The 26,601-nt window shown below is 46.1% G+C and overlaps 1 protein-coding gene across 6 annotated transcripts in view; it reads right to left on the reverse strand.

The window, feature by feature from the left end:
• Positions 1 to 26,601, reverse strand: part of dip2c (disco interacting protein 2 homolog C) — a 539,567-nt gene that overhangs the window by 152,740 nt on the left and 360,226 nt on the right. For all 6 annotated transcript variants that reach the window (XM_033044735.1, XM_033044743.1, XM_033044718.1 and 3 more), the window contains 4 exons: positions 17,436 to 17,555; positions 16,061 to 16,258; positions 9,411 to 9,502; positions 8,277 to 8,387 (listed from right to left, as the gene is read on the reverse strand). In XM_033044735.1, the coding sequence (XP_032900626.1) occupies positions 8,277 to 8,387; positions 9,411 to 9,502; positions 16,061 to 16,258; positions 17,436 to 17,555 (521 nt within the window). The remainder of the gene's footprint in view (positions 1 to 8,276; positions 8,388 to 9,410; positions 9,503 to 16,060; positions 16,259 to 17,435; positions 17,556 to 26,601) is intronic.

Consider the following 26,601-nt stretch of genomic DNA (forward strand, 5'->3'; position numbering starts at 1 on the left):
GGGTACCATATCTGAGGTAGGATGTGCTGGTTCTGGAGAGGATCCAGAGGATGTTGATAAGAATGATCCCAGGAATAAGTAGGTTAACCTATGATGAGCGCTAATTGGTGTATGTGGCAATAAATGTGAACTTGAACTTGAACTTGTTTGTCGACACTGGGCCTGTATTCGCTGGAGTTTAGAAGAATGAGGGAGGACCTCATTGAAACATACAGAATAGTGAAAGGCTTGGATAAAGTGGATGTGAAGGGGATCAATCAATCAATCAATCAATCAGATTTATTTATCACATACACAATAAAGTGCAGTGAAATGAACTTGCCAGCAGCGGTACAATCACAAAAGAACACTAAATACACAGTAAAAATTGAACACAAACATCCACCACAGCATTCTTCACTGTGTTGGAAGGCACAAAGTACAGTCAGTCCTTCTCCATTGTTCCCCCGTGGTCGGGGCCATAAACCTCCGCAGTCGCCGCTGCGGGTGGCCAGATGTACAGGCCCTCTCGTCAGGAAGCTTCCTTACTGGAGACCGCGGCTTCAGGATGTTGTAGGCCACAGACTGGCGATCGAAGTTATCCCTCCTGGCGAGGGATCCCGCTCCGGATGTTAAGTCCACCCCGCGCCCGCGGCTAAAAGCTCCGCAGACCGTGGCTTCAGGATGTTATTGGCCACGGGCCGGCAGTCAGAGCTCTTCTCCAGCGATCTCCATCAATTCCTAGCGAGAGTCCCAGGCTCCGCACGCCGCGCCCGCGGCTAGAAGCTCCGCAGACCTCAGCTTCAGGCTGTAACAGACCACGGGCCAGCGATCGGAGCACTCCCTTCTGGCGACGCCGGCAAGGGCTCGCCCGCTCCGCGATAAAAAGTCCACGCTGCCCCCGCTGTGGAAACTCCGGGCCCGACTCCGGGAAAGGCAGCACCAATCCATGGTGTTAGGCTGCGAGGGAGGCGACATGGAAAAAGTCGCCTCTCCATGGAGGAGGCGACCGAAAGCGGTTCTCCCCTTACCCCCCCTCAACATCCCCCACACAAGACACACCAATGATGAACACGCTGCTGGCAGGGCAACCGTCTCGCAGTGCCCCCACTGACCAAGTTTCCACTAGTGGGAGAGTCTAGGACTAGAGGTCATAGCCTCTTGGAGGAGGAGCCATCTTGGGGAACGGCTGCTATCCAGCAGCCGTCCGTTTAATTCATTTAAAAAAAAAGTTTTTAGTAAGTCTTGTTCTTCTTGTTGGAGAAATGGACTCCTTAATGTGGGGGGTAGGGGGTAATTATACTTCTAGGTCCCTACCTAGAAGTATAATTTTTTTTTTTTGTTTGTAGGGGATATGGTCTTTTAATGTGGGGGGGTAGGTGTTACTTTATTTATAGGTCCCTACCTGGTCGGTGTGGCAGCCTTTTTTCCGGGCTGCCCGTCGACCCGTCCTCGTGGCCTACCAGCGGGCTTGGAGCGCCGTTTCTTGGCGGGAACCACCCAGCACCTCGGCCTGGGTGGCGGCACAGCATTGGAGCGCTGGAGCGGAGCGGAGTGGAGCGGGCGATGCCTTGCCTGGGTCGCCGCGCTGGAGCTCTGACGAGCTGGACCGCCGTGAGCAACATCTCCGGGCTGCGGGTTTGCGGAGCGGAGAGGCGGCAGTGCGGAGAGCGGGCGCCGACTTTTTCATCGGGAGCCTGGGAGCTCCAAACCGGCGCGGCCTTGTCGGCTTCGGCAGCCGCGGGCTCCAATCAAGAAGCGGCCGTTCCAAGTGGCCCAGCCGCCGAAAGGACTCTCCCGACGCCGGGGCAAGACCACCCGGTGAGAACGGCCAGGGACATCGGGCCTCCGTACAGGCAATTGCGGTGGCCTCAATAGGCCTGACTGGGGTGAACATGGGGTGGGGACTGGACATTGTGCCTTCCCCCACAGTGCTATCCACTGTGGGGGGATGATTTTTTTTTTGTCAAATTGTAGTCCTGTAGGTCTGTGTCCAAGATGGCTGCCGTGAAGAGAGAGTGGACGCTGGCGCGCTTTGGCTGCCGCTGCTCTCTTTTCACACTGTGTTTTTGATTTTCTGTTTTTGGATTGAATTCTGTTTTTAATTTGTGTCACTGTGATGTCTTTAATTACTTGTTTTATTACGATTATATGTTTTTATTCCGATTACTATGTAAGGTGTCCTTGAGATGTATGAAAGGCGCCCATTAAATAAAATTTATTATTATTATTATTACCTGGTCGGTGAGGCAGCTTTTTTCTCCGGGCTGCCCGTCGACCCGTCCTCGTGGCCTACCAGCGGGCGTGGAGCGCCATTTCCTGGCGGGGACCGCCCAGCACCTCGGCTTCGGTGGCAGCACAGCGCTGGAGCGCTATCGCGGAGCGGAGCGGGCGATGCCTTGCCTGGGTCGCCGCGCTGGATCGACGCGCTGGAGCTCCGGTGAGATGTGACCGCCGAGATCAACACCTCCGGGCTGCGGGTCTGCGGAGCGGAGCGGGCGGCGCCGACATTAACATCGGGAGCCTGGGAGCTCCAACCCGACGCGGCCCTGTCGGCTTCGGAAGCCGACAATCCCCTGCTAGGAAGCGGCCGTTCCAGGTGGCCCAGCCGCTGTGAGGACTCTCCCGACGCCGGGGCAAGACCACCCGGCTAGAACGGCCAGGAACATCGGGCCTCCGTTGAGGCAACAGCGGTGGCCTCAATAGGCCTGACTTTGGATGAACTGGGGATGGGGACTGGACTTTGTGCCTTCCCCCACAGTGGTATCCACTGTGGGGGGATGATATTTTGTGTGTAAGTTAACATGTTAGTCTGTGTCCAAGATGGCTGTCGGAAGGGAGAGTGGACGCTGGCGCGCTTTAGCTGCCGCTGCTCTCACTTCACATTGTGTTTTTTGATTTTTTGATTTTGTGTCTTTGGAACGATTTCTATCTTTAATTTGTGTATTGATGATGTCTTTATTATTTATTTTTCTCCGACTATATGTTTTTTTTCTCTTCTGTTAACTTTTGTAAGGTGTTCTTGAGACTTTGAAAGGCGCCCGAAAATAAAATTTATTATTATTATTATTATAGCCTCAGAATTAAAGGGCATTCTTTTCGGAAGAAGTTGAGGACAAACATTATCTTCCTTATTACCTAGTTCAAATTAATCCAGATAAGATGGGTGTTTGCAAATGATGGATGATTTAATTCTTCAGGAATAGACAGACCCTTGGTGAGGTAGTTGACCCAATGAAGAATCCAAACGAAGTAATTTAATCTGCCCATTCTTTCTGCAAAATCAGACTGACCTTCCGTTTCATGCCATTTACATGTTTGCTTTAGACGAGCAGCAGCTGCAATATTTTACTGGAGGTTTAAGCAAGCTGTGTTACTGATAGGTATGGCGCTGGGACAAGTTATTTTCATGAATCTTAACTGGAAGTGAAGAACGTCATCCTCAGAGTAAAGGGAATTAATATTTTAGATGGATGATAAACCTGTCAGAGGTGTTAAAACATTTGCGCTCCGTCCACTAAGACCGGCTAGATCTCCCGATTGCTAGCTATTTTAACACCCCTTCCCATTCCCATACTGACCTTTCAATCCTTGGCCTCCCCGTGCGGCCTTAGTGAGGCCACATGCAAAAATGGGAGAACAGCACCTCATATTCCACTTGGTTAGCCTACAACCCAGCGGTGTGAACGGTGAATTCTCCAATCTCAATAAAACCCCTCCACGTACCCTCTCTCTTCCCCAGCCAGTCCCTTCCCCACACTGTGCTCACAATTCCCCACCACCCCATCACTTCCCCACCCCATTGTTCCATTCCCCACCTCATAATGCCCCTGTCCCACGTAGGAAACCTGAACGGAAACCTCTGGAGACTTTGTGCCCCACCCAAGGTTTCCGTGCGGTTCCCGGAGGTTTTTGTAAGTCTCCCTACCTGCTTCCACTACCTACAACCTCCGGCAACCACCTGCAACATTTTTTACACAGAGAGTAGTGAATCTCTGGAATTCTCTGCCACAGAAGGTAGTTGAGGCCAGTTCATTGGCTATATTTAAGAGGGAGTTAGATGTGGCCCTTGTGGCTAAAGGGATCAGGGGGTATGGAGAGAAGGCAGGTACAGGATACTGAGTTGGATGATCAGTCATGATCATATTGAATGGCGGTGCAGGCTCGAAGGGCCGAATGGCCTACTCCTGCACCTATTTTCTATGTTTCTATGTTTCTATATCCCTCGCAACTGGCTTTACATTTCACTCTTCCTCATCTTACCTTATCCGACACTATTTTGCCTATTATTCACCTCTATATCACGATCTCCACCAAGCTGCCTATCGACCACCCTCCCCTCACCTGCATCCACCTATCGCTTACCAGGCTTTGCCGCCATCACCAGCTCCTCTTTTCCAGCTGCACCCCTCTCTTGCCTCATCAACCTGAAGAAGGGTCCTGACCTGAAACGCCATCTGTTCATTTCCCCCCCACAGATGCTGCCTGATCTTTCTTCATCGTGAGTTTCTTCATCAATTTGTTTTTGCTCAAGATTCCAACATGTAGGTTCTCTAGTGACCCAATGTCACTTGATCTGGTGGAACTAATCTGAACTCAACGTGTGGGCCTATCTTGTTTCAAACTCTGAAAAGTTGTAACTTTCCAGCACTTTTGTTTTCATTTAGTATTGCACGCTTTACCAGTTTCCCTTCATCAGCCTTCATCCTGATTTCATGCCTAGCTGATTTTCATACATCTTCCATCCATTGTCATTACTTCCAGCTTTTCAGCAGACTCTCTTAGACTGTACACTGATGAATCATCTATTCGTTCTTTCCTCTCAATTCCCCAACTACCACCCACACCTATGTCTTTTTGTACAATTCAATTTAATAGACGCTTCACTTTTTCTCATCTCTAATTCAGGCAAAGAATCGATACTCAGTTTTTTCTGCCTTGCAATCATTTTTACTGCACTTTCTCGGTAGCTGTGACACTAACTCTTTAACACTGCACTTTTCCCTTTTTTCCCCTGTGCCCTACCTGTTGTACCTGTGCGTGGCTTGACCGTACGCATATATGGCATGCCATGTTCATCATGCCATCATACTCGCTAGAATTTAGAAGATTGAGGGGGGATCTTATAGAAACTTACAAAATTCTTAAGGGGTTGGACAGGCTAGATGCAGGAAGATTTTTCCCGATGTTGGGGAAGTCCAGAACAAGGGGTCACAGTTTAAGGATAAAGGGGAAATCCTTTAGGACCGAGATGAGAAAAACATTTTTCACACAGAGAGTGGTGAATCTCTGGAACTCTCTACCACAGAAGGTAGTTGAGGCCAGTTCATTGGCTATATTTAAGAGGGAGTTAGATGTGGCCCTTGTGGCTAAAGGGATCAGGGGAAATGGAGAGAAGGCAGGTACAGGATACTGAGTTGGATGGTCAGCCATGATCATATTGAATGGCGGTGCAGGCTCGAAGAGCCGAATGGCCTACTCCTGCACCTATTTTCTATGTTTCTATGTTTCTATCATTGAGATAGATGTGTGCCATCGACTAGATGGCACATATCTCAAATGCACATGACAATCATAAACCAATACTAAACTAACACCTTTACCAATACTATTCACATACCCGCCGTGCCTTTAGTAAATAAAAGGGAAAAGGAAAATTATGGTTTTATATGTGACCTGGTCAGGGCTCTCGCTTAACTTTTTTTCCCTGTTGCCAGCCGGGCAACCTTGGCAGCTTTTTAGGTTGCCAAATGACATTTTAGGTGGTCATTTAAGATGGCTTGCATGACGCGTGCTTGGACGAAGTGCGTAGTTACCAGTCGGAATTATGCTCAATGAAGCATTCACATATTATTTCTGCTTCAAATAAAGTCACAAACTAACATATTCACCAAACAAGACATTATATATACCACAATGACATGCAGCAAAATTATAATACGGTATCTCAACTCTTTTTACACATTGCAATTAATGCAATTTTTATTATTTCTTTCCACTTCCAAACAAAAATGTGGTTGGATTATTCAGCGTATGATCAATCTGTGTCAATAAATCCTGGACCTTGATAACATATATGCTTAACCATGCACACTACAGATTGATGCAAGCATGTTTTCTGTGAAGGACCGAAAATTATCATGACATGGCCATAGCATGGGTCGTTATTACTATTGGTACAGAAACACTCTCGCTTCCCACATAATTTATCCACAACAAAATATACAGGTTGCAAGGAATATTCTAAAGGCATTTGATGATAACAGCTGACAAAACTGACTATACCCATCTGACAGGTTAAACATTACACTAACTAACAAGAGATGGCCAAAGGACATAAATGCAGCAAATGTTTGGTAATATATTTAAAGGTGTCAAGACGCCACATTACCAGACATTCAGATTAGATGTATGTGGCAATGAAGATACCCACTTTGTAAGCACCATTTATTTTTTTTTATGTCGATAAATGCTTTTTCCATCATTCCCACTTCAGAATTAACGTTAAAATTTCAACTGAAATATCTCCTGACCAAATATGTGATGTATATGACTGACTGTAGAAGTAAAACCTGGATAAATCCAACGTATAGTTGTGAACGTTGCTCATTAAATAACTACAGTACTGATACTCCATATTAACAGCATTGATTTGCCATTAAAATGAATTCTGTAATAACGTGTCAGTGACAATCGAACACTGCGGTTTTAATGTTTCACATGTTCAAAATTTAATTAATCCATCTTTATGGATTGAAACAAATAATAACATTGGGAATTAAAACATATTTAATTGCATTCCGTTATCAAACATAGTCAATGTTAGCTCTGAAGACATTTCCAGCACAATAGGGTTGGGATGGGGGGATGTATGAATCAGTGCAGGATGGATAGATGGTGGCGGGGGGGGGGGGGGGGGGGGGGGGGGGGTGGCTTGAGAAGGCAATCGGTGTGGATTAGATGGATTGAGGCAGGGGAATTAGTGAGTGTTGGTTGGAGTAGGTAAAATTATGAGGGGAGAGAGCGGGGGATGTCAGTGGAGTTGAATGGGGGGGGGATCTGTGCAGGATGGAAGGGGGGTGCAGTGCAGGATGAAGGGGTGAGCAGTGCAGGATGGATGGGAAGGGGGGTCAGTACAGGATGAATTGGGGGACCAGTGTAGGATTGATGGGGAGTGGCAGGAGAATCAATGTGAGGTGGCTAGGGAGATCAGTGCAGGATGAATAGATGGGGGGGGGGGGAGAGAGAGAGAGAGAGGAAGGGGCAGAGGAGGTGGGAAGGAAGGCCAGCGCTCCTCGGACAACACCTGTCAGGCAGGGAAATCGCAACCAAATTATGGAGGGGACCGGGACAGAATATCTTGGCGGCCGCGCGCGCATGCGCACACTCACACACGCGCGAGGCTTCTGTGAACGGTAATTTCAGCTCAATCCAGCGCTAAATGCAGCTCAGCTGCCTGTCTAACCTACAGCCCTGTCTCAATCCAGACAGGGCTGTTGGTTAACCTGGCGGGACAGGCAGAGTGAGCTGGGTTTAGCGCTGCTTCTCTGCGCTGGCTCTGGGCCTGGGGGCGCCGCGCCCGTCTGACTCCCGACGCCTCTGGCCATCCCCGGGCGTGTGGAGGCTCTCGGGTGGGGACGGGGATGGTCCAGTGTTGGTTCGGCAGCGATTGCAGCACCGGAGCCCGGGATCGATCCTGGCTGCGGTGCAGGGCTGCCGAGAGTGTTTTGGCTCGTCTCCCTCCTCCAATCACTCCCCCCTACTCTACTTCCGCCGCTGACCGACATCTCCCTCCTCCAAGGGTTTGTTTTAAAAGCACCCTTGGCGGAGTGGCAGCAGCTGCCGCTAACAGGCCGGGCGGGGCGGGGTGCGGGAGGAGATGGAGCCGTCGCCGTCGCTGCTGTTGTGCGGGGCCCCACATTCGCTCCGACCCTCCGTCACGCCACACTTTCCCACAACCGTCGCCGACACAAAACGTCACGTTCCTTTTCTCCGGGAATGCTGCCGGACCCGCGGAGTTACTCCAGTTTTTTGTGTCTATCTTAGGTATAAACCAAGTTGCCAAGCGAGGCAAAATGACTCGCCGTTTAGGTTGCCCGGCGGCACTTTGAGTGGTCATTGGCACCCGGGCAACCGTGAATTTCGAGCCCTGCCTGGTCCAGATTAGCTGATTGTGGCCCACTGCTGCTAATGAGCAGTGACTGGGATAATTGAAAGTAACTTTTAACAGTGCTACTACTGTTCGGATTGTAGAATTAGTTAGAGCCACAGCGCTGTACAAGAAAAAGATGTCTTACCTTCCTTGTAAGGGGCACTTCAATTGGAACAGGAACAACCTCCGCCAATAAGCAACCATAAAAAGCCACCATAAATGCAGCAGGATCGTTGTTTGGAAAAACAAGAGCTACCTAAAGGCAAACAATACGGACATCTTTAAAGTGCTGCACAAGAGGAGGACTCACAATGAAGAAGCTCTTGGCCCAAAATCATCCAGTGTGTTTGTTATCAACTTTCCCCAGATTATCTACGCATGCTTGAACACATTTGTGTGGAGAAAATCAATTACAATGCATTTGTGTGGCATCTTTCACATCCTCAAGATATTCCAAAATAGCAGAGTTGAACTGAAATTATTCTGAGTTGTACTGCTGTGTTCGAGGGATATATATGATCAATGCTTAGATGGTTCAGTTTACAGATACAGCGCGGAAACAGGACCTTTGGCCCACTGAGTCCGTGCCGACCAGTGATCCCCATTACACTAGCACATCATTATACAGTAGGGAACAATTTACAATTTTTACCAAAGCCAATAAACCTACACCCTTGTGTAGGGAGAAACTGCAGATGTTGGTCTAAACCAAAGACACACACAAACAGCTGGAGTAACTCAGCGGGTCAAGCAGCATCTCTTGTTAAAAAGAATAGGTGATGTTTCTGAAGAAGGGTCTCGACCCGAAACGTTACCTAATCCTTTTCTCCAGAGATGCTGCCTGGCCCGCTGAGTTACTTCAACTTTTTGTGTCTGTCTTCGATTTAAATCAGCATCTGTAGTTCCTTGCTACACATAAAATATATATCCTTTGATTTTGACCTTGCTTTCTTCAGGTGCTTTTCTTACCAATTTGCTGATAAAATCAACCGTCCTCACGTGCATTTTCAGTCTCTCATCTGTTCTTTCATCACCATCTGTGTGAAGTAGCTAAACCTTAGATGTAATACCCCCTCCCTCTTCTAAGTTTAAGACTACATTGCATGAACATGATGATGTTATTCTACGAACATGAAAATTCAAAGGTCTTTTCCTTTGCTGGATCCAAAAATATAACATTAAAAAGCGAATGAAAAATTGAAAGACGTGACTAATTAAACCTTGAAACCACCCTTTAAGATCTGGGGTTACACTGGAGCAGTGGGTACAGCGTTCTTACCCTATCTCCAGGCCTGACGATCGGTTCCTGCTTGGTGCCCAGTTTGTGCAGAATGTTGTAGGCCACTTTCATACTCCTTGTCCACAGCTTCCCTGATGGTAAGAAGCAAAAGCAATTCATTACTATCTGGAAAAGCCACAAATAAGCATTATCCGTCAACACGAAAGGGATCAAATCCTTGCCGCTCCATGTAGAAAACTTCCAAAGGTATTTATAGTTCACATCAAGAAATCAACACAAAACAGAGGCATGAACACTCCATAGATCATGCAAAAAGAGTGAAGAGAGAGGATCTCCCATACAAATCAAAACACCACACGCGCAAATTACGAGATTTACCAACAAGCCAAGAAAATATGGGCAGCAATAAGAAACCAGGCCTCCCAATACTGCCCCAATGCTCAACATGATCATGCTAATCTATGTTGGCCTCAACACCTCTTCTGTGCCAGTTCCTCGATCTAGCAAATATTTATCCATCTCCACATCTGAGTGATGACATTTCCACACACTACAGTTTTAAATAACTGGCCCCAGAGCTTGTAGCAGTGTTCTCTTTATTGTGATTCCCCAGGTGGTAATAAACACCCAACATCTTCCATGGCAATCCTACTTAGGATCTAATATGCTTGAATAAGTTTGCCCATCATTCTTCTAAACTCCAAGAATGAAGTTAGAGTAGCAGACACAATTTGAACTGTCAAAAATTAAAACGCCAAAACCTAATTGAAAATAATTAAATAAATCAAATTAAGGGAACTAAAAGGAAACGTGCCCTACTAAATGCAGCAATATCCACCACATATGTCTACAGAGCTGCTGGAGTTTGCAAGCTCTGTGGGTATCAGCTAAAGTACTGGCAAATCTGTGCATGTTTGCTCTTCTCTCACTCCTTCGACTCTATGATCCAGAGAACAGTCCAGATGCCTCACCACTGGCAACAGCTGGAGGTTCCTGAATATCCAGCCAGCAAAGTAGACACAAAATGCTGGAGAAATTCAGCGGGTGAGGCAGCAACTATGGAGAGAAGTAATTGGTGCTGTTTTGGGTCGAGACCCTTCTTCAGACTGATGTCAGGGGAGGGGGCAGGACAAAGAAAGAATGTAGGTGGAGACAGTGGGACTAGTGGTAGAACTGGGAAGAGGGGGGTGGGGGGAATGAAGAGAGAGAGCAAGGGCTACCTGAAGTTAGAGAAGTCAACGTTCATGCCGCTGGGGTGTAAACTACCCAAGCGAAATATGAGTTGCTGTTCGTCCAATTTGCGCTGGGCCTCACTCTGACAATGGTGGAGGCCCAGGACAGAAAGGTCAGATTGGGGATGGGAGGGGGAGTTGAAGTGCTTGGCCACCGGGAGATCAGATAGGTTAATACGGACTGAGCGGAGGTGTTCAGCAAAACGATCGCCAAGCCTGCGCTTGGTCTCACAGATGTAGAGAAGTTGACACCTGGAACAGCGGATGCAGTAGATGAGGTTGGAGGAGGTGTAAGTGAACCTCTGCCTCACCTGGAAAGACTGTTTGGGTCCTTGGATGGAGTCGAGGGGGGAGGTAAAGGAACAGGTGTTGCATCTCCTGCTGTTGCAGGGGAAAGTACCTGGGGAGGGAGGGGGTGGTTTGGGTGGGAAGGGACGAGTTGACCAGGGAGTTGCGGAGGGAATGGTCTCTGTGGAAAGCAGAAAGGGGTGGAGATGGGAAGATATGGCCAGTAGTGGGATCCCTTTGGAGGTGGCGAAAATGAAAATGATAATATCCAGCCAGCAATGTGGGTAAGAGTCAGCAGCTTGTCATAAAGTGAAACAGTGTGGAAACAGGCCATTCAGCCAAACTTGCCCTCACCAGCCAATATGTCCCAGCTACACTAGTCTCACCTGCCTGCGCCTGGTCCATATCCCTCCAAACGTGTCCTATCCATGTACCTGTCTAACAGTTTATTAAACATTAGGATAGTCCCAGCCTCAACTGCCTCCTCTGGCAGCTTGTTCCATACACCCACCACCCTTAGTGTGGAAAAGGTACCACTCAGATTCTTATTAAATCTTTTCCCCTTCACCTTGAACGTATGTCCTCTGGTCCTCGATTCCCCTACTCTGGGCAAGATATTCTTTAAATCTACCCGATCTATTACTCTCATGATTTTATATACCTCTGTAAGATCACCCCCTCATCCTCCTGCGCTCCATGGAATAGAGACCCAGCCCACTCACCCTCTCCCTATAGCTCACACCCTCTAGTCCTGAAAACATCCTCGTAAATCTTCGCCGAACCCTTTCAAGCTTAACTATATCTTTCCTGTAACATGGTGCCCAGAACTGCACACAATACTCTGTGAACACAATACAGCTATGTACGAAAGTGTCAGCCTTCAGTGGCTCACCCAATGGACACTTCTTCTGTTTCCTTGGCGTGTTTGTGGTTAAAGTTTTGCATTGAAAGCTAATAAATAATTTGCAAAGGAGCTTTCTTTGCAGCTCAAAGAAAGCAAAATGAACAAATCAATTAACCTGGTCAATAATGCACTTCTAATGCGTTAGAAGTGACCTTTGAAACCAATAATATTTTGGCCATCATCTGCCCCGCGTTCAGAATAGATGCAATTTCACGACAATTATCAAATTTCACCGATGCAAACAGATTGCAAACAAAATAGAAGTTAAGTGTTCGGTGAAACTGATTAGCCTAGAAATTCAATCATTTAGTGTACTTATTTGTGTGAAGTGCAATTGAATTGAAGTATAAAATCGATCACAGCCACTTCCAGGTGCAAATACTGTACTGGGTGAAATTGAACTGCTCCCCTCCATCTACTGGATTATGATCTGAAGCAAAATACGTCGGCGCAGTTTAACCCTATTTACCATAGGAGCTCCGTGGTAATTTAAACAAATCTTCTGTCACACAAGCCAATTCCAGTAAAGCTAAGAACTAACCTCATCCATGTTGTTCAGGTTCTTTGTTCCCTAAATATTTCAATTAATTACAGGAGTCCGGCAAAATTGAGTGTTACTATTGTGAAAATGCTGCAGGTCCACCTCTGATTTTCCAGTACCTTTGATTCCAGAGCCATTCTGGATTTTCCGTTTTGCCGGGTCACAGCCTCCAAGAGAAGTCCACGCAGCCGAGGGGCACAGATATCATACCACAAAGTCGGCATCACATGTCGGCTGTGAGAACGGATCTTCAGAGTTTCAGAGACTTTGTCTATCTACAGATAGACTAGAGTATAATATCCTTCTAGCTTGCCCACTTCAAAGCAAATACTAGTATCAATCCATGAGCTGTAACAAAAATGATCTGTTTCTAGTCTTTCATTCTAAAGAAATCTTGGATTCCATATGAGCTTTCAGCGTTTCACCTTTTTCCCCTCCTGATGTGAGCTGCTTAATGCTGTGATAAATATGTGTCTGATAATACCATGCACTGTCCCTGGAAGGCAGGCTAATGCAACGACTTTACAAGAAAGCTGGACAGATTCCAAAACAACATCCTAACAAGTGATCTTTGCCTTCCTTGCATACTTGTCACTGAAGCACATTTGTTATTTGCAAGGTTATCAGAGATTGGAATGAATCACGCTGCATGTAATACACCACATTAGATTCTTAAAATGGAAGTCAATTACTACATGTCACTTAAATGACATTAACAGGATAATGTTGTACAATTAGCTCCTTGTACTGATTCACAAAAACACTGATTTTTAGCATATTTTTCTTGCACTGAATCTCAACATTCCAAACCTTGCAATGGGATTTGATCAATTCCGCAAAGCCTGAAATTTCCAAGAGTGACGAAAAGGCATGCGTTTTACTTTGTTTCTCCTAATGCATAGTTCAAAATAAGGAGACAAATTTGGATTTTCTTTTAAAATGTAATTCATTATCTGTGTGCATATTTGAATAGAACCACCAACAAGCTAGAAAGTTTTAAATTAACGTCACTATAGATTTGCAGTCATTTTGATTTAATTGACCATTAAATCGATGTATGACGCAATGCAACAAAAATAGACACAGATCCACCACCAATTTTCTGGCACCCTTGTTTCATGAGCCTTTCAGGATTATCCGTTCTGCCGGACCAACAGAGGTCAAGGCCTCCGAGCGGAGTTAAACGGTACAATGATGGTCCGCCGAGGCCGCCGATGGGCCGAGATACCAACCCTCAAAGTCGACCTTGGCAAGTCGGCCATGGGACCGGATCTGCCGGCTCCGGCAGGGCCAGAGTTCGAGAGCACCAGCCGCAGGGGCTACACATATGACCCACCGATCGGCGCGGAAGTCCCGATGAGGTCGACCGCCACTCCCAGCCTAGTCGTCACATTTTCGGGGGGGGGACGTCCGAAGGAAATTTCAAGTGCACTCTCGTAATCTTGTTTGGATGAAATGAGGTGCCGGACCACCAGTTGCCAGAAAATCGGTGGTGGACCTGTACATTTTTCAGTAAAATATGGAAACTATTCTGGAAGAAGATGCGAAAAGATAGCTCACTCAGGAGATCAATGTCACAAAAACCAGGATCACAACTAATTTAAAATCTCAACCTCATATCAGCTGTGTACCCTTCTGTTGATATTCTCTTACCATAACACAGTAATTGCTTCATCCAAGGTGAAGTCTAGAAATAGTTGTAAACAATTTGATGTCAATTGTACACCCCAACAAAGAAGTCAAATTTACCCACATTCTACAGAAATAGAACTGAGAATTCAAAAGGAAATAAAGATTTCATTGATAGCTAAAACCAGTCCTTCTAATCCAATATCAAATGAAACTAATTATTTCAGGGATCACCTCTCTGCTGAAAGTGACTGATATGCAAAATCTCATCCGTAAACAAAAATCACCACCACTACAAAATGGAGCTGAAATTAATATGCAGTAGCTTTAGTTTAACTGTACCACAAAAACAAAAATGGTGTCAGGATTATTATTCCTTGATTAATTTTAAATGTCATCTGAAAGTGATGAATGGCAATGCACTTAATTAGACTAATAATGACATTTATTGTGGACACTTTACATCCTAGGAAATGGATCAGGTTACTATGGTGTCAGAGATCCATAACATTGCAGTAACTCAGACCCTAACTCCATTTTAAACAGTTAACATCAGGCTTAGAAATAGAACATTTTCATTATACCTCACCCCCCCCCCCCCCCCACTAACCCCAAGTGGAATTTGTTCCTTTCACTCTGAATCACCCCATCCCCTCTTCATGGTTTAGAGTGGCCCCTCACAAACCCCGCTAACCCACATCCCACAAAGATGGCGGCAGACGAGGAAATTCCGGAAGTGGCGGCGCTGCCTGGCAGCTGTGGCTCGCCTGCAGTCCGTCAGTTTTTTCTTTTTGTTGTTGTTTTCTTTTGTCTGTTTCAGTTAAATTTCGTTTATTTAGGTCTTGTATGTGTGTGTGTGTGTGTGTGTGGGGGGTGGGGGGGGAGGGAGAAACATGGTTTTAGTCTCTCCCTTCGGGGGGGATGCGACTTTTTCTTGTCGTGTCCCCTGTCTCCATCTCCGTCTGCACTGAAGCCTAATGGCGGAGCTGGCGGCATCGGGGCTGTGGCGTCATTCCGGCAGCGGCAGCGGACCCGACTCCAGAGCTGTGGCGGCGTTCCAGCGGCGGCGGCCCAACTTCGGAGGCTCGGCCACGGGCCCAGTGGGCGACAACATCGGAGGCCTGGATCGCCTCAGCGCAGAGGGAGACCAAGGAGGGAAGAGACAAAGACTTTAAGACTTTTGCCTTCCATCGCAGTGAGGAGGTGCCTGGTGAACTCACTGTGGTGGATGTTAAATTTGTGTTTATTGTGTGTTTTGTTTTTTATCACATGTATGACTGCAAGGCAACAAAATTTCTGAATGACAATAAAGGATACTTTGACTTTGAAATTGATCGGTGCCGCCAGGACAACAGGCCTTTAAGGCTAAGATAACCCTGCTCTCTTTAGAACATTGAAACTTTGCTGGCGTCAGAAACGTGGCGACTCTTTGTGTACTGTCTCGGTCTTATTCCAATACAATCATTGGAATTTTGCACTTATCTATGGTTGTGCTTATCAATACTATGATTTTACTGGATTGTATGGAAAACAAAGAATTTCACTGTACCTAGGTACATGGGTACATGCGACAAAGTATCATCGCCATCATCATCTGTCAAACTTCCTGTTTCAAAATGGTTGCTGTGGGAATAAAATAAGCTTCCCCCCTCTACCCACCTAAAAATGTTCTATTCTTCAACTCCGTAGGGGATTCCACCAGAAGAATTAGTGAGGTACATCGTGCGTGAAGCTAAGTGATGAATGAATGGCAGCCTCCAGCAGACCACACACCCACACTGCACTGGAGGTAAGAGCTTGCTACTACATTGCACTATGCACGGCTGGAATTGTACACGCCCACTGCACAGCAACACTGACGCACTTGAAGTCTTATCCACATGCAGAAAATAATCCGACATCAACCTTACAAAAGTCAGACTGACTGCACAATCATTCCTGTTGCATGTGTAGGAAGGTGCTGGTTTAAACCGATGATAAGACACACAAAGCTGGAGTAACTCAGCGGGACAGGCAGCATCTCTGGAGAGAAGGAATGGGTGACTTTTCTGGGTTGCATGCAACCAAAAGAGCTGGACTACACATATCTAAGTACCGTATGTAAGAATGTAGAGTGGTTTCCCATTCGTGTCCATGGTTGTCAGGCAAGGTGCTTTTGGAGAGATGGTGCCCCAGCGTTGAAGAGCTGCCTCTAGCGAAGGTGGCCAGTTAGTCACTACACCCAGCTGCTCTCCCCGGATGGCCAACATCTGGGCTCCTTCTGGCCGCGGCTGGTTAGGGTCTGGCTGTTGAACTGCAAGAGAAGTTACAGTTTAGAGTTTCGTCCAAGTCCCTGAACTTCAGTTCAGTTCAGTTTAGTTTATTGTCACGTGTACCGAAGTACAGTGAAAAGCTTTTGTTGTGAGCTAACCAGTCAGCAGAAAGACTATACATTATTGCATTCAAGCCATTCCTAGTGCACAGATACATGATAAGGGAATAATGTTTAGTGCAAGGTACAGGCAGCAAAGCACGATCGAAGATACTCAGAGGGTCACCAGATCCACCGTGGGGGGGGGGGGGGGGGGGAGAACAAAGGGGACCCGGTGTTGGAAGGCCGCCCGACAATAGACAATAGACAATATGTGCAGGAGTAGGCCATTCGGCCCTTCGAGCCAGCACCCCAATTAAAGGTGATCATAGATGATCATCCCCAATCAGTACCCCGTTCCTGCCTTCTCCCCATATCCTCTGACTCCACTATCTTTAAGAGCCCTATCTAGCTCTCTCTTGAAACCTGCCTCCACCACCCTCTGAGGCAGACAATTCCACAGACTCACAACTCTCTGTGTGAAAAAGCGTTTCCTCATCTCCGTTCTAAATGGCTTACCCCTTATTCTTAAATGGAGGGGGGGGGGCAGGGGAGAAGAACAAAGGGGGGCCTGGCGCAGATACTCTGTAAATCTGTCAGTGCCGTATGTGACATCTATTTACATATCTTGGGTATGCAAGCAAAGAATTTCACTGTGACAATAAGGTATTCAATTCAATTCAAATTCTGAAAAATTGATCAGCACGAACAGTGCCACCGCGGTCTCGAGAGCCCTGTGAAGCAGAATAAGAACATATATCATTCCCCAGCAATTACACCAGGAATTCTGCCTATTGAACCTGGCAAGTGCAAGCCCAGCATTATAGATGGTTACTGGTCTAACACTGGTTAAATAAGGAGGAAAGAAAGAGATCACAAAGGAAGAAAAACTCAAAATCGTGTGGCTTGAAGCCATCAGGAGACTGAGAGCTGAAGATGGTCACGGAACTGAAGGGTAACAGACCCTGGCATGGATTGGGACTGGGACGAATGCCTTCCAATATATTTTAACATCACTCAGTCTTTGCACATGAACTCCAGAACCATCAGCTTTTTAGGCGCTTGTGCCTTTATAGTGATTCCAAAACTAAGTATGAAGCACTAATCAGACTGCGCTTACCTTCCAGTAGTTCTTCAAAATCATCGACGAAGAATTCCCGTAATGGCGGCCGCTTTGGCCGCTTCAAGGTGTTGACAAGCTGTTGGATCTTCGCAGAGACGCGGCTGCTGACTGGGACTCCTACACAGGAGGATTCAATTAATCAATTGGGTTGGTGAGGTACAGGGTCTGTCAGGTGGTGGTCAGTGTTGCAGAGCTGGTACAATTATTCCAGCGCGTTTTCACCATGTTTACAATTTTAAATATATACTTCATTCATAAACAAATATACAGTGAAATTAGTTCACCTCTTTCCTTTCATTCACGGAGTCATCAAACTAATGTGTGCTGTTACAATACATCGATAGCACGCGGGTCTCCTCTTTAAGCAATACCATCGATAAGGTATTTACACTTGCAGCTCTGCAGGACCCAGCGTCTCGATGACCATTGTGGCAGAACCTTAGATGGAAGTCCTTTCCCACAAACGCTTTGTGGTAGCTACAGCAAGCTTCAGTGCATCCCTCAGCACGCAGCTCGCTAACCTTGAATGTGCCAGTTATCTGCGTTCTTTACCAATCTGGACAGAATCTAGAAACATTGTGGCAAAATGTGCTGTTCGTCAGTGACTCTACTGAATAGTTATAATCTTGAATCAGGCTCTTGCAATAAAGGATGGCCCGACTGAAGAAAGCTGGCCTTCGTGCTTCAAAAGAGCATAGAGTCATACAGCATGGAAACAGGCCCTTCGACCCAACTTGTCCACACCGGCCAACATGTCCCAGTTACAATAGTCCCACCTGCCCGCATTTGGTCCATATCCCTACAAACCTGTCCTATCCGTATACCTCTGAAGTCTGAAGGGTCAGTCTGAAGAAGGGTATCAACCTGAAAGTCACTCATTGATCAGTCTGAAGAAGGGTCTCGACCCTAAACGTCACCCATTCCTTCTCTCCAGAGATGCTGCCTGACCCGCTGAGTTACTCCTGCATTTTGTGTCTATCTTTGATTGAAACCAGCATCTGCAGTTCCTTCCTACACTATCCATTTACTTCTCTAACTGTTTCTTAATCATTGGGATAGTCCCAGCATCAACTACCTCCTCTGGCAGCTTGTTCCATTCATCCACCACCCTTTGTGTGAAAAAGGTTACCCCTCAGATTCTTATTAAATCTTCTCCCCTTCACCTTAAACCTAGTAAATCAAAGTTAAACATATGCTGATACCAGTGGACAGAAAGCACTGGAGTAACGCAGCGGGTCAGGCAGCATGTCTGTAGAACATGGATGTGTGACATTTTGGGTCGGGACCCTTCTTCTTCTTCTGCACCAGGCCATTGGATGCACTGCTATTGTTGCTTTTTCTATCTTCAGAAGGAATGGATGGGAAAGGTTGTGAGGGATATGGTCCAAACACGGCCAGGTGGGTCAAGTATGGCTGGCTCAGTGAGGCAGCGGTAGAGTTGCTGCCTTACAGCGCCAGAGTCCCAGTTTGAATGTGTGCTGAGCCCCCTCCTCTACTCCCTCTTCACCTATGACTGCACACCTGTACATGGTACTAACACCATCATCAAGTGTGCAGATGATACAACGATGATTGGCCTCATCAGCAACAACGATGAGTCGGCCTATAGGGAGGAGGTCCAGCACTTAGCAGCATGGTGCGCTGACAACAACCTGGCCCTTAACTTCAAGAAGACCAAGGAGCTCATTGTAGACTTCAGGGAGTCCAGGGGTGGCACGCACACCCCCATCCACATTAACGGGACGGAGGTGGAACGTGTTTCTAGCTTCAGGTTCCTGGGAGTCAACATTTCCGATTACCTCTCTTGGACCCACAATACCTCAACTCTGATCAAGAAGGCTCACCAGCATCTCTTCTTCCTGAGGAGACTGAAGAAGGTCCATCTGTCTCCTCAGATCCTGGTGAACTTCTACCGCTGCACCATCGAGAGCATCCTTACCAACTGTATCACAGTATGGTATGGCAACTGCTCTGTCTCCGACCGGAAGGCATTGCAGAGGGTGGTGAAAATTGCCCAACGCATCACCGGTTCCTCGCTCCCCTCCATTGAGTCTGTCCAAAGCAAGCGTTGTCTGCGTAGGGCGCTCAGCATCGCCAAGGACTGCTCTCATCCCAACCATGGACTGTTTACCCTCCTACCATCCGGGAGGCGCTACAGGTCTCTCCGTTGCCGAACCAGCAAATCCAGGAACAGCTTCTTCCCGGCGGCTGTCACTCTACTCAACAACGTACCTCGGTGACTGCCAATCACCCCCCCCCCCCCCCCCGGACACTTATTATTATTTATTCAAATCATTTGCTATGTCGTTCTTCCAGGGAGATGCTAAATGCATTTCGTTGCCTCTGTACTGTACACTGACAATGACAATTAAAATTGAATCTGAATCTGAATCTGAATCTGAATCCTGACTATGGGTGCTGTCTTTAGGGAGTTTGGACATTGTGTGTTTTCCTCCGGGTGCTCCGGTTTCTTCCCACACTCCAAAGATGTACAGATTTGTAGGTTAATTGGCTTCAGTAAAAATTGTAAATTGTCCCTAGTGGGTAGTGTACGGGGTGATCGGTGGTCGGCGTGGACTCGGTGGGCCGCGTGACACTGGAGAAGTGGGAATGGAGAACAAAGAAACAGCAGATGAACTGAACAAATTTTTTTACGTCAGTCTTAACAGTGGAAGACACCAACAATGTGCCAAACATTGAAAGCCAGGGGGCATAAGTGAGTGCAGTCGCTATTATTCAGGAGAAGGTGCTTGGGAAGCTGAAAGTTCTGAAGGTGGAAAGGTCACCTGGGCCTGATGGACTATGCCCCAGGGTTCAGAGAGAGAGATAGCTGGAGAGATTGTGGAGGCATTAGTACTGATCTTTCAAGCATCACTAGTCAGGAATGGTTGCAGAGGACTAGAAAATGAAAAAAATGGAACCACAGATTAAGAAGGAAGTGAGGCATAAGAAAGGAAATAATAGCGCTGTGTGTCTGATTTCTGCGGTGGGTAAAATTTTAGAGTCCATTATTAAGGATGAGGTTTCTGAGTCGCTGCCTCAAAAGGCTGCCAACATCATCAAGGACCCACACCATCCTGGCCACACACTCATCTCACCGCTGCCATCAGGTAGAAGGTACAGGAGCCTGAAATCTGCAACATCCAGGTTCAGGAACAGCTACTTCCCCACAGCCATCAAACTATTAAACACAACTCAAACAAACTGAACTATAAAACTATGTATCTGTTTATTTATGTGTATATATATATATTCAATGGTATATGGACACACTGATCTGTTCTGTATTTATGCCTACAATATTCTGTTGTGCTGCAGCAAGCAAGAATTTCATTGTCTTATCTGGGACACATGACAATAAACTCTCTGGACTTGACTTGACACAATGATAAAATAGGCCAGTCAGCAAGGTCCTCTCAAGAGAATGGGGTTGAGAGAGAAAAATAGGTCAGCATGGAATGAATAGTGGGATAGACTCATTGGGCTGAATGGCCTAATTCTGCTCCTATGTCTTCTGGTGTGTAGGTTGATTGTGCTCATGTAGAATATGATTTGCCTGGAAGGCACGCAAACCAAGATTTTCACTGTAACTCAATATCCGTGACAATAATTAACTAATACCAATACCTCTCCAGTGAAATCTCAGGGTATACCTGCACCCACAATGACAGTAAATCAACATCAAGGAGCAACAGGATCTGCACATTCAACCTGATCCATTCAGACCTAATGCTTGTGGGATATCAGTTTCTCTGCCACACAGGTAAATTGCAAGTTATTTATGTCATAACTGATCATCTTCAGTGCATGGATAATCCACCCATCATCCTTCACCTCTCCTTGGTTCATCTGCCACTTCCTGGCCCATGTCTCATTTCTCCCTCTCTTCTATATTCAGGCTGTCTTCCCTCTCAGCCCTGATGCATGGTTCTGATTCATAACATCAATAGTTACTCTTTCTCCTCTCCTCAGACCCCCCCCCCCCCCCCCCGGTCTCCCTCTGCCCTCACAGATGCTGTTCAACCCATGGACTTCCTTCAGCAGTTTGTTTGTTTTCTGACATGGGTAATAATTGTGGCCACTTTGCAGAGAAACCCAAGGACTGAAGGATTGCTCCAAAGCAGAAATGTAATTGTGCTGAGCAACTAACGATTGGGAATTCTAGCATTGAAATACCTTCCTGCTGGTTAGAAGGATCGGCTCAACAATAAAAATCAGCATCTAACATATTGGAAGAACGCGATGGCCACATTTGGAATATTGTGAGCAATTTTGGGCACCACATCTGAGGAAGGATGTGCTGGCTCTGGAGAGGGTCCGGAGGAGGTTTACAAGAATGATTCCAGGAATGAGTAGGTTAACCTATGATGAGCATTTGTCAGCACTGGGCCTGTACTCACTGGAGTTTAGAAGAATGGGGGGGGGGGGGGGGGGACTTCGTTGAAACATACATAGTGAAAGGCTTGGATAAAGTGGATGTGGAGATGGTGTTTCCACTTGTGGGAGAGTCTCGGACTAGAGGTCATAGCCTCAGAATTAAAGGCCGTTCATTTAGGAAGACGAGGAGAAATATCTTTGGTCAGAGGGTGGTGAATCTGTGGAATTCTTTGCCGTAGAAGGCTGTACAGCCAAGACAGTGGATATTTTTAAGGCAGAGATAGATAGATTTTTGACTGGTACAGGTCTCTGAGGTTATGGGGAGATCGCCGGAGAAAGGGGTTCGGAGGGAAAGATAGATCAGCCATGATTGAATGACGGAGTAGACTTGATGGGCCGAATGGCTAATTCTATGCCTTCACAAGACGTTATGATAGCTGTCAATACTTGGCAAAGTGGCTTTGCATCTTTCTTGTAGTGTCTGCTTTACGCTAAACTGTATTAATAGTAACCAACCAATCTCCTGGCTATTTTCTATGTAAAGGCATATTTGAAAATTCTTGATATGGAAAGTAATGCAAGGAAGCCAAACAATAATTCCATTGCTGTTTAAAAAAAAGAACCATTGTTGGCTAAGCATAACAAAATATTGGCAATGAGATGCTGGCTGTTGTGGTTTTGCACTAAAATTAAACACAGCTGGCAATTGTGACAAATGCTTTTTTAAAAACTCTGATGTAAAACCTTAAAGGATCCAAATGATTCATGTGGAAGTGGACAATATCATTAGAAATGGCAATTCAGTTTGCACTGCTGATGATTTTAGTTTAGTTTAGTTTAGAGATACAGCAGGGAGACGGGTCCTTCAGTCCACGCCAACCAACGATCCTCGCACACTGACACTATCCTACACACATTAGGGACAATTTACAAATATACCAAGCCAATTAACCTTCAAACCTGTACGTCTTTGGAGGAAACCGGAGCACCCGGAGAAAACACACGCAGGTCACGGGGAAAATGTACAAACTCCATACAGACACACCCGTGGTCAGGATCGAACCTGGGTCTCTGGCGCTGTAAGGCAGCAACTGTGCTGTTGCGCCGTGCCACCCGTGAGCGTTTTCTTGTGATCTCACTGCTCTCGGTGCATGCCAATTAGATTATTATGCAAAACTTTAACCGTCTTGGGAACAGATAAAAGAAGTGTTCTCAGTTACTTTTTTGTTTGGGGAAAGCAAAGGGAACACAATTTCCTGGAGCAGTTCAACAAACTAGTACAAGATGCAGCTTCCATCTCACAATCGTCAATGGCTATTGTTCTGCAATCTTAAGATTAATTTCAGGCCATGTTAATCTTCATAAATGGCAAGAGTGTAACTGGGCATGAACTATTTCTGTTGCAATTATAAAAGGTATTTTTACAGCTATTGTGCAAAAGAAGTTAGAACTATCAATGGAACTTAGACAATTATAGTCTTAGTTTTAGTTTCAGGGATACAGCATAGAAAAAGACCCTTCCGCCCTCTGAGTTCATGCTGACCAAAGATCATCCATACGCCAGTTCTATGTTAGGCCATTTTCTCATCCTACGCAGTAGGGATAATTTACAGAAGCCAATTAACCTACAAACCTGCACGTCTTTGAAATATGCAAGGAAATCAGAGCACCCAGTAAAACCCACACAGTCCCAAGGAAAATGTACAAATTCAGTACAGACAGCACCCGTAGTCAGGATCGAACCCAGTTCTCTGATGCTGTAAGGCAGAAACTCTACCGTTGTGCCACCGTGCCAAACCAATGGAAACTGAATGAATAAAATTCAAATGTTGTCCTCCAAGTCACACACCATTCTAACCTGGAAATATATCCCTTCATTGTGGCTGGGTCAATTAGTTATTTCCCCATGAGTTGTTATGGAGCAAATCATGATTTCACTTTCCTGTCTGCTGCGGTGTCTTCTCTCTGGTAGGCAGGAACAAACTCCAAAACATACAAGGCTTGTAACTTACCAATAACTCGGCCGCATTATGAGGCTCTAAAGTTCTTGATCAAGAAGTGAGCTAAGCAATGATTTATACTTAAACCTATCCAATCATGGACATCTCGCCCCTTTGATGCTTCCAAAAGAAACCACACAGAACTTTCAGCTGCACCATTAGAGGCTCAATGGTGTTGGTGGATTCATGATCAAGGCCACTGCATCTCACAAAACCTCCAAGGAGAAATGGCATGAATTCAGAACCATTATCTCAGCTCAACATGTGTTTCAAAAACACAAATTAAACTCGGGAGAGGTGGCACCATGGCGCAGCAGTAGAGCTGCTGTCTTACAGCGCCAGAGACCCAGGTTCAATCCTGACTAATGCCCCTGTCCCACTTAGGAAACCTGAACGGAAACCTCTGGAGACTTTGCGTCCCACCCAAGGTTTCCGTGCGGTTCCCGGAGGTTACAGGTGGTTGCCGGAGGTTGCAGGTAGGGAATGACAAATTGACAAAATGACAAATAAAAGGTATTGTATTGTATTGTATTGTAGTGGAAGCAGGTAGGGAGGCTGACAAAAACCTCCGGGAACCGCACGGAAACCTTGGGTGGGGCGCAAAGTCTTCAGAGGTTTCCATTCAGGTTTCCTAAGTGGGACAGGGGCATTAGGGTGCTGTCTGTACATTTTCCCAGTGACCGAATGGGTTTCCTCTGGGTGCTGCGGTTTCCTCCCACATTCCAAAGACATGCAGGTATGTAGGTTAATTGGCTTCTGTAAACTGTCCCTAGTGTGTAAGATCGAACCAGCATACAGGTGATCGCTGGTCGGTGAGGACTCGGTGGGCCGAAGGGCCTGTTTCCACCTGGAATCTCTAAACTAAACTCTTCAAATATACATTCTGCCATCACACATAATCCCATCAACCCTACATTGTCCATTTGAAGTGACTATCAATAAAGATGAGAAAGCTGCTGTAATGTTTCTGGCAAAAACTAATGTTGTTAGTGATTTGGTACTGCCCTTTACACAGAATGTTAGATAATTAATTGGTTGTCAATACCTGGCCAATATATGAAGCTTCTGACAACAGTTTTCAAGTTTACTATGTTGAGTTTACTCCATCAGTTGCTCATCTTCTCAGGACCTAAGGGCTGACAATCCAATACCTTACTGAGGACATCCTTGATCAGTAGGCAGCTTGAAATTTCTCTTGAAGATCTTCAAAAGGCATTTGGACCAACATATGGATAGGACGGTTTAGAGGCATATGGACCAAAATAGGAGGCAAACGGAACTCACCCAGAATGGCAATAAGACACAAAGTGATGGGGTACCTTAGTGGGTCAGGCGGCATCTCTGGAGAACATGGATAAATAACATTTCAGGTCGGGGCTCTTCTGCCAGTCTGAAGAAGTGTCGTCAGCTACAAAATGTGGCAAATTGACCACAGTGCATTACATTTGACATGCATCTTCAGCAGAATATTTATATTGCAATAACATGTTCACTTCCACCTCTAGGGGAATCAAGAACCAGAGGACAAAGGTTTAAGGTGAGAGGGGAAAGATTTAGTAGGAACATGAGGGGCAACTTTTTCACACAGAAGATGGTGGGTGTATGGAACGTGCTGCCAATGTAGGAAGTTGAGGCAGATACTATAACGACGTTCAAAAGACATTTGGACAGGTACATGGATAGGATGCGTTTGGAGGGATATGGGCCACCTTGGTCAGCATGGACAAATTGGGCAGAAGGAATATGAAGGAAGGATCCGCAGATGCTGGTAAACACCGCAGATCGACCACTTTGATCTGTGTCGTGTTTTCAAAATTTACACTTCCATGTCTCCCTCTCCCCTAACTCTCAGCCTTAAGAATGGTCTCCACACGAAACGTCACCCATTTCTTCTATCCAGAGATGCTGCCTGTCCCACTGAGTTACTCCATCATTTTGTGTCTATCTTCAGTGCAAACCAGGACCTGCAGTTCCTTCCCACACATCTTGAAATCTTGCTGCTTCACTCTATTTCCAATGTCTGTGAAGATACCCTGCAATTCACTTCAGTCCTATTGACATCAGCTTTGATATTATGCAAGGTAGACAAAAGTGCTGGAGAAACTCAGCGGGTGAGGCAGCATCTATGGAGCGAAGGAAATAGGCAACGTTTCAGGCCGAAACCCTTCTTCAGATATTATGCAAACTCCTAGTCTGTAATTTCCCCTTGGATACACTGTCTCTCCATGTAGAGGCCATGTCTTTACTGCTGATCCCATTTGTTATTCTGAATTTACATGTCATTTCTGTTTCTCCTTTCTGCTGATGCATCATGCTTTTGCTGCCCTTCATGAAACTGATGTTTGGTGATTGTCTGCCATTTTAAGTGCACCCATATTTTTGTTAAACTACTGTCTGTTTTCTGAAATCACAATGCGTTGTTTGTTGTGACCAGTTTAGTTTAGTTTAGAGATACAATGCCCTTCGACCCGTCAAGTCTGCACTGACCATCAGTGGTCAGTGGTCTAACATTAATCCCATTCTGTTTGCCTCCAGATTCTATCCACCCACACACTAGGGGCAATTTACTGTGGCCAATCAACCTACCAACTCACACGTATGTGGGATGTGGAAATAAGCCAAAGCACTCAGGGGAAAGTTCATGCAGTCGCAGGGAGAACTTGCGAACTCCACACAGACAGCACCCGGAGTTAGGAACAAAGCCGGGTATCTGGTGCTGTGAGGTAGCACCTCTGCCAGCTGTATTACTTTGCCACCCTAATCGATCATGATCTCCACATGAATCC

The sequence above is a fragment of the Amblyraja radiata genome, chromosome 2, assembly GCF_010909765.2.
Source record: "Amblyraja radiata isolate CabotCenter1 chromosome 2, sAmbRad1.1.pri, whole genome shotgun sequence".
Lineage (NCBI taxonomy): Eukaryota > Metazoa > Chordata > Chondrichthyes > Rajiformes > Rajidae > Amblyraja > Amblyraja radiata.